Source organism: Ascaphus truei, chromosome 16 (assembly GCF_040206685.1).
Source record: "Ascaphus truei isolate aAscTru1 chromosome 16, aAscTru1.hap1, whole genome shotgun sequence".
In the NCBI taxonomy this organism is placed as follows: domain Eukaryota; kingdom Metazoa; phylum Chordata; class Amphibia; order Anura; family Ascaphidae; genus Ascaphus; species Ascaphus truei.
Window position 1 is genome coordinate 50,126,998 of NC_134498.1, and position 7,852 is coordinate 50,134,849.

The 7,852-nt window shown below is 43.9% G+C and overlaps 1 protein-coding gene across 2 annotated transcripts; it reads right to left on the reverse strand.

The window, feature by feature from the left end:
* Positions 1-290: 290 nt before the first annotated feature.
* Positions 291-7,107, reverse strand: LOC142467618 (ankyrin repeat and SOCS box protein 12-like). 2 transcript variants are annotated; one of them, XM_075573544.1, is made up of 3 exons: positions 6,794-7,107; positions 3,711-4,554; positions 291-563 (listed from the first exon to the last, which is right to left on the reverse strand). In XM_075573544.1, the coding sequence occupies exons 2-3, from the start codon at positions 4,531-4,533 to the stop codon at positions 430-432; spliced, it is 957 nt and encodes a 318-aa protein (XP_075429659.1). In that variant the 5' UTR covers positions 4,534-4,554; positions 6,794-7,107; the 3' UTR covers positions 291-429. The 2 variants fall into 2 exon arrangements, with proteins under 2 accessions (XP_075429659.1, XP_075429658.1); XM_075573543.1 differs by having other exon boundaries at positions 6,858-7,104.
* Between the last annotated feature and the right edge of the window lie 745 nt (positions 7,108-7,852).

Sequence of the window (7,852 nt, forward strand, 5' to 3'; positions counted from 1 at the left end):
TTCACTTTTTATGCTGCTATGTAATCATTTATTTTACCACTGCCCACATTTAAGCCCTTTATCATATTGTCTATTTGAAGTTTGGTGCGTTGGCAGCGACACACACATTCTCCTTTTACCTTCTTCAATCGATAGGAAGAAATGAGATTGGCGTACCAACCTGAAATACTGTGATACTCAGTCACACTTTGGTTTGTTCATTATTTACATCAATTAACTGTTGCTGGAATATTGTTATGATGTGCAATATTTTCCTAAAGGCACCTGTACAAATACAAACTATAACGGTGAAGTAAACAGTTTGATCTAATCACAGGTCCAGTATATAGTCCCAATAACCATCCCAAACTGCTCAGTGCATTGTGCAGAGCGGCTCTCCTAAGGTCCCATGGATCCTGGCAGCACTGTCTCTGCAGACTATCAGCTGTCTCAGGTTTGGTGCTGTAGATATCTGACCATTGTCTGAGGGATCTCCAGCTGGTCAATAAGATGCGGCCTTCCCACTTGTCTCAGTAGCTTCCTGATGGCCAAACGGGACTGAGACATCAAGGACCTGGGATCCACTGTAAGGGAACAACACAGAGAGATTACACTCGTGGAGGTCAGGACGTGCTAATGTCTGTTACCCTGTTACTATGTTTTGTCCCACCCGCCTTCGCTGGGAATTTACAATGTACAAGCAACAATATCACCCTGTGCTGTCGGTGAAGCAAACCACTTCCTCGCCCTGTGTGATGGTGAACATCCAGGTGATACTCTTAACAAGCAGGGTGTGAATGCCCCAATACAAGGGTTCTCAACTCCAGTCCTCAAGCCCCCCCTCCCCCCCCCCCAACAGGTCAAGTTTTCAGGATATTCCCTGCTTCAGCACAGATGGCTCAATCAGAGTGGCTCAGTCGAAGACTGCACCACTTGTGCTCAAGCAGGGATATCATGAAAACCTGACCTGTTCTGGGGTCTTGCGGACTGGAGTTCAGAACCCGTCATAATATGTAACCGTTTCTCTGTCCATGCAATGCAGGTGCCTCTGGCAGGGAGGGGGTTACCAGCTGATAGATTTAGCAAGAGATCTGAATGTTATTTGCTGAAGTTAGGGTGTTTTTTCTTTTTCTGCGTGAAACCATTTTGCCAAAAGTTGCACTGGATTTTTTTGTATTTTTTTTTTTCATTTTGTTTTAGACTGTGATGGCAGATACAATAGATATGTTAAAAAAAGGTTGGACATCTTTTTAGAAAGGAAAGAGATACAGGGATATACCTGAAAAGTAAACATGGGAAGGATGTTGATCCAGGGACTATCTGCCAATATTTGGAGTCAGGAAGGAATTTATTTGTTCCCTTATGAGAAATCATTGGATGTTTTTTTTTTGTTTGTCTTCCTCTGGATCAATATACTGTAAATCAAAAATATAGGATACGCATCAATCATCTAAATTTAGCACAAGTTGAACTTGATGGACATATGTATTTTTTCAACTTTATCTACTATATAACTATAAAATCTAAAAATCTCATAATGAATATATGTATTTCACCCAGTGTATTATTAAACACACATTTCACATAATGAATATAAGTGCATTCTTAGAACCTCAGCTTGATTAATATGTATTCAATGATTCGCAGTTCCGTTCCCCCCCACACAGGCTCAGAAATCGGTTTTCTCCCCTGGAATGTTTCGCTGATAATACTTGTGTTCCAGAAGTAAACCCAACTCTTTGTAAACACTGCCCACTGACTGGCTTTATTTAGTTTGTAACTGTGACATACTGAAGAATACGAGTGTGACTAACTGCTATCTAATAATTAGACCACTTGGAAAAAGTTTGGCTGTTTTAATGAGTCTTTAAATTAGCCACATCTCCACTACAGGGATCATCTCGTTATCGGTGCCTCCTTGTCTCAGCGCAGAATGAGTTTAAAGCGCATGGATGACAGATTTCAGGATACTGCACACAATGTTATCAGGTAAACTCTCCCTAAATGTCACTGGACTTTTCAACAGCCCGTGCTGTTTGGCCATAACGTGTAACAGACACACTTATGAATAGCGCAGGGTTATAAAAAGCACCATACCAGTGGGACCTGCAAGAGGAATTCCCATTAAATGTTCCATACAGGACCAACATGTCTATGCAGTTTTCAAAATGTAATCTTCTGTACTTTTAATGTGGCTGAGGGCATTGTAAGCTCTCGGGATCTGGGCCCTTGGTACCTTTCGTGTCTGGTTCTGCTCGTTTCTCCTTATTTGGCAAGCATTTCTGTGTATGTCGTTTACATTTCCATGTACTACGCCTTGTACCGCGCTGCGGAGTATGTTGGCGCTTTGCAAATAAACGATAGTAATAAAAAGGAAGATTCAACGCAATACAATAATAGTCTGGTGGTAGGCCAGGGGTGCGCAAACTTTTTCCCCTTGCGCCCCCAGCCTTCCCCCCGCGCCTTACCTGTTCTCTGGCGTCTGACATGACAACGCATGTGACGTCATGTGACCCTGCGGCGTCATTTGGCCAATCCTAGTCCAAAGGGCCACCAACAGGGCAGTTTTTTTTAGGATATTCCTGCTTCAGCATAGGTGGCTCAATCAGTGGCTCAGCCGAAGACTGAGCCACCTGTGCTAAAGCAGGCTCTTCGACTGAGCCACTGATGGAGCCCACCTGTGCTGAAGCAGGGAAACTCATAATACCTAACCTGTTGGTGGCCCTTGAGGACTGGAGTCGCCCGCCCCTGGTATAGATCTAGGATGCTTTTTCCGAACTAAGAAACAGTATGTTGTATAGAATGAAGAGATAAGAAATGTACATATATTTAACCATTTCTTATCGGCAGCATTAAGTGGAAGAAAGCTGGAAGGGGCTTCTGTGAATTACTTTTTTAACGGAGAAACGGGAAATCGTTTATCCTGTTACCAGTTTGCATGTTTCATCAGCGTGAGACCAGTACCCAACCGGCCTGGATGAGACCCAAATGGTCCAAAAGGCTCTCTCTAGGTTTGCTGGCCATGCACTTTTCTATATCCCGGGCTTTGCTGTAAAAGCTCTGTATTACAGCAGGAATAAGCTTAAAAGGATCTATGTCAAAGTAGATAAGTAGCAAAAAGTGACACTCTGAGCGCTCATTTGCATGTCGTTACCCAGAATCCCTGGCAGCAGTGGAAGCATTGTACGCCGTGTGATGATAGGGTAATCATGCTGGTTTGGGGACTTGTCTGAGGCCGCGTCCATACTGCGAGCAACCACGCGCGTGAGCAACAACAGGCCGCGCCTCTGTGAGGCAGGCCATAGAGCGCACGATGGCGCAGGAGCGTTTTCAGGAGACAAGTGAATTTGTTTTTGTCGCGTGATGGCCGGGTCACGTGAACGGTTCAGCCAATGAGGGCGAACCAGCCTCGCCACGTCCACGCCTTCGCGAGGTTGTGAATCTCAGGCCACAGATCGCTCGGCCAACAGACGTGCGTGACGCCATGCGCTCCACCGCGCACCCACTATATCTGTGGCCTTAGTGCGCATAAATGTTTTTTGTCATTACCCACTCTGCACAGTGGGTGTTTATGCCACTTTTTTGCCGACAACAACAGTAATTCAATGAGAGAAGTAAGGAATTTTTGGCGACGTAACAAACTCTCAGACATAGGATTAGCTGAGGGATGAGAAAAACAAGCGATAAGATTAGAGGCAACTCTGTTACTCTGTATCTGCAGAATGTGTTACCTCTTTCTCTCATCAGGAGCTCCACTGCCTCGGGATTGGAGAAAGACTTGTTAATCTGAATGTTGGGTAAGTACACGTTGGCACCAAAATCAATGAGTAGTTCCACAAACTGTGCCCTACACCCGTGTTTCAGGCAGATCTCCAGCACTGTTTTGGGCCGCTTGATCCTACTCAGAAGTTTCTGGTCTGTGCAGTTGTAATCTGGGTCCGACCCATAGAGCAGCAGAGTCCTGAAGCACTTCAGGTGTCCGTACACCGCCGACAGGTATAAGGGGCCAGTGGAGGCGGTGTTATTAGCTGCCCAGTCGGGGACCTTTGACCTGACGTTGGCTTCCGCCCCATATTCTAAGAGCTCCCTTAAGATGCTGGCGTTGCCGTCCCGAGCCGCGGTCAGCACGGGGGAACAGTTATTGTAGATGCTACCACAGGGGCTGGCTCCGGCCTTCAGTAACTCCCTGACACAGTCTAAATGGCCAGCGCTGACTGCAGTGAAGAGCGGAGTCTGGGCCTTGACATCCAGGCTGTCCACCTCGGCTCCGTTGGCCAAGAGAATCTTTAGACATTCCAGGGAGCCCTTAGAGGCGGCCAGGCGGAGAGGGGTCCCAGGAACGCCCCACCCATTCCGGCTGTTGATGAACTCCTTGTATCTGTCTTCAGAAAGCAGAGAACCGAGATACTCAGGGTTGTCCATAACTACGGCCAAGTGGAGCTCCCGGGCTTCTGCAAGGTCCTCTTCCTCCTCTTTTGGCTTTAACATGGAAAAAATCTTTGTGATATCCATAAGACTCATCTTTCTGCATCTGAAAAGGACCGTTTTCATCATGAACTTCCCAATACATAGACACTGCGGAAGAAGAAACACAATGAGAATTTCTGTGGAACACAATTTATACATCTGAGATTCAGGGGATTGGGTTTTTCTACTAAGCCATGCCAAGACAGCTTCTGTTTAATTCACATAAAATGTGCTGAAAATGGTGTTCTGGCCCCAAAGCGGTTTTTATAAAATAGCACCGCTTAGTAAATATGACACAGAGTGATGTGCGAGGTCGGGGAGACTTTGTTTGTGGGAGAATGCCGGGGGGAAAAGAATCTGTAAATTACAGTATAAGAAAGTCTCCCTCATAAACTGGGAGGGGAAAAAACTGCAAATGTGTGTTACATATAAAGAAAGATACGTGTAAAATATACAAAACATAGAATAGCATAACATAAGCACGGTCCAAAAATATTCACCAAACTTACTGTGCCCGATTTGTCTCTTTTTATTGTTTTTATTTATTGAATATTTACCATCATTTGTATAAATGACAGTTTCCCTACAGGGGGCAGTCCCTCCTAGGACAAAAGTGAACTCATTCCAGTGACATGTTTAAGGAGTCTTATCTTTGATACCCTTTTTTTTTTTTTTACCCAAATCTGACACCTATAAGTATTTTTTAACATGTTTTAAAGTGAGACTTGGGAGAGGTTACATTGGATTTGGCTGCTCCCTTTTGTGTGATGTCACTGTGCGATGTCACAGTGTGATCAGCACTTGTCCACCCAGAGTCCCCATCCCCCCTCCTCATCTCCCCTTATCTGTATTTGCTCTCTGATAAGGACGGGGCGGGATAAGGGGAAATAAAACACTTGAGTGACAAACACTTCCACCATTCAGAGAAATTCTACTGGCCGATAATGTGGGATTGTACCTTTAATGTACTAACTGTTTCACAGACAGTGGGGGGTTAATTCCCAAAACGGTGATAGTACATTGACTTCAGTAGTAGTTTCCGTGCGATCGTGTCTTGATCGGTACTATTGCAGTTTCATGAATAACTCCCATATGTAAATCTGTGCCGCCGGTTTCTGACGCTCGCGCTCTGAAGGATTGAGAAACAGTAGCGCTACCGCTATTATTATATGGGGGTAATGTGACAGCATTGTACGAATAGTGAGCACAAACTGCGGGGAAAGATTCGCACACACCATAGTGTAAGGTTTGTGGCTCCCCTTGTGCGGCGGACAGACAAAGGAATACCCATTTCATAAACTAAAAAGTGGTAGTTCAGGTTTGTAAACGCAGAAAACGTTCTGCTCAGCGACATGAACTCTGACTGCGGTTTATTTTCCATATTTAATAGTTTGGTAAACCCTGAGGCATAAACAGATAAAGTGAGCGGGCTCTGAACCAATGAAATGTAACCGTGAAATAGCAAACAAAGGAACGTCAGCATGGACACCATGCTTAGGGCTCTGTATCTCTCTTAAATCCAGGACCCTCCAAATAAGAAGAGGTTTCATTACAGACAAAAAAGAATTTGGTTCTCAACATAGAAAGTTGAATGTGTAAAATGTTTGAGGGAAAACGCAGAAAATAAAAGCTGTCTGTTTTTTCTCTGCAATTGTTATTAGATACAGTAGAAGCATTTCATTACACACAACTGATTATTGTTTCAGGTAAAAGCCAATGGGAAAATAGTCAATAACCTGCATTATACAGGTGAACAGCTGTAGGAGAGATACAAGCTAGGGATGTAAGGAAAGAACCACTGTAGACAGCATAAAAAAAAGAAGTATGTTAAATGGCTACATGCAGCAAAGAAGAGTATAATTTCACATTTATTTGGGGGACTTTGCCATTGTAACATCATGGAAGCCAGTGATGCATTCTTTGCAATGCATTGCATGCCTCTCCAGCAGCCTGGGGGTTAAATTGCAATAAGTGCAGAATGGGAAGGGTGCTGATCCAGGGAGTAATCTGATTGCCAATTCTAGGAGTCAGCAAGGAATTTATATTTCCTTTTATGATATATCATTGGATAGTTCACTGGGATTGTGCGTTTGCCTTCCTCTGGATCAATATACTGTAAACACGGATATAGGATAAAGTATCTGTCATCTAAATTTAGCATAGGTTGAACTTGATAGACGCATGTCTTTTTTTTTTCAATCAATCATATCTACTATGTAACCATGTAAGAATAAAATAGCTACTTGCACTGTAACACATGAAATTGCACCATTCCCATAGCCCTACCTAGATTCTCTCAAATATATATTTTTTTATATAAAATGAAATAAACTCATTAAATACTCACAGGTTTGGGCTGCTACTGCAAAAAGCCACCATGTAGCCTCATGCTGACATAGCTGATATCTCACCTTTATGAGACGTATGCTGACTCAATGCCCTTGTTAAGGCTGGTGCCCCATCCTTATGCCTTGGTGCCAACGTCAAACCCCTTCTTCTTGTGTCTGCAAATGATATCCAAAAACTGTCGGGCGACCGTTCCCGCAAACCCAAGCCCTGGAGTCCCAAGGAGGAACACTGGTGTATTGGACGGACTGACTGAGATAAGTGAAGTGCAACTGAATGGATAAGGGACCAAACTTCTGCTAAAAATAACCCTGCAGAGGCTTTGCTTACCATTTCCATTCTTGGACTGTTCTCCCCACTGGGTGGGTAAATATAGAGGTGGCTGGCAGGTGCTATAGTATGTTTAGAGGGAAGATGCTACAGAGCCTGGTACGGGAGGGACAATGTCCTGGCTTTAGTACATCTGCTGAATTACTCAAGGCAGCCATCGGTAACGTCAGCGCAGCTACCATCTTGGTCAGTCGCTTTGGAAACATCTTCTAGAACTAGGTGCGTTTGTTTTTGGACTTTTATTTTATATAATGCCAACCATTTACGTAGTGATTCAAATATGACACGCTGTAATATTGTACCGGATAGCACGGCACATCCAAAATATGAATCAAAAAGATATATGTAATGGTCAGTCAATCAAAAGATGCAAATGTTTAAGTCCCTAGGTCCCTGCTTCTGATCAAATATCACGTTACATACACCTTTTGTGCAGTTAAGCCAGGAGTGGCTAACTCCAGTCCTCAAGGGCCACCAACAGGTCAGGTTTTCAGAATATCCCTGCTCCAGCACAGCTGGCTCAGTTATTGACTGAGCCACCTGTGCTGAAGCAGGGATATCCTGAAAACCTGATACTGATCCGCATAAAAATAAGTTTAGGATAGAGCAGACTTTTTGTTCCTGTCTCCGTGAAATTTGCGACCAACATTTTATTTCCTGGCACTTAAAATATACAGTGACGAAAATAAAGCAAAGCCAGCGATACATTGAAGCTCTCACCAATTTCTTG

Excerpts from the sequence above, each read along its gene's own strand:
- LOC142467618 (XM_075573544.1), bottom strand. The coding sequence starts at position 4,533 with ATGATGAAAACGGTCCTTTTCAGATGCAGAAAGATGAGTCTTATGGAT. Across the intron at positions 564-3,710 it reads GCTCCTGATGAGAGAAAGAG|TGGATCCCAGGTCCTTGATG; the intron begins GTAACACATTCT and ends GTTCCCTTACAG.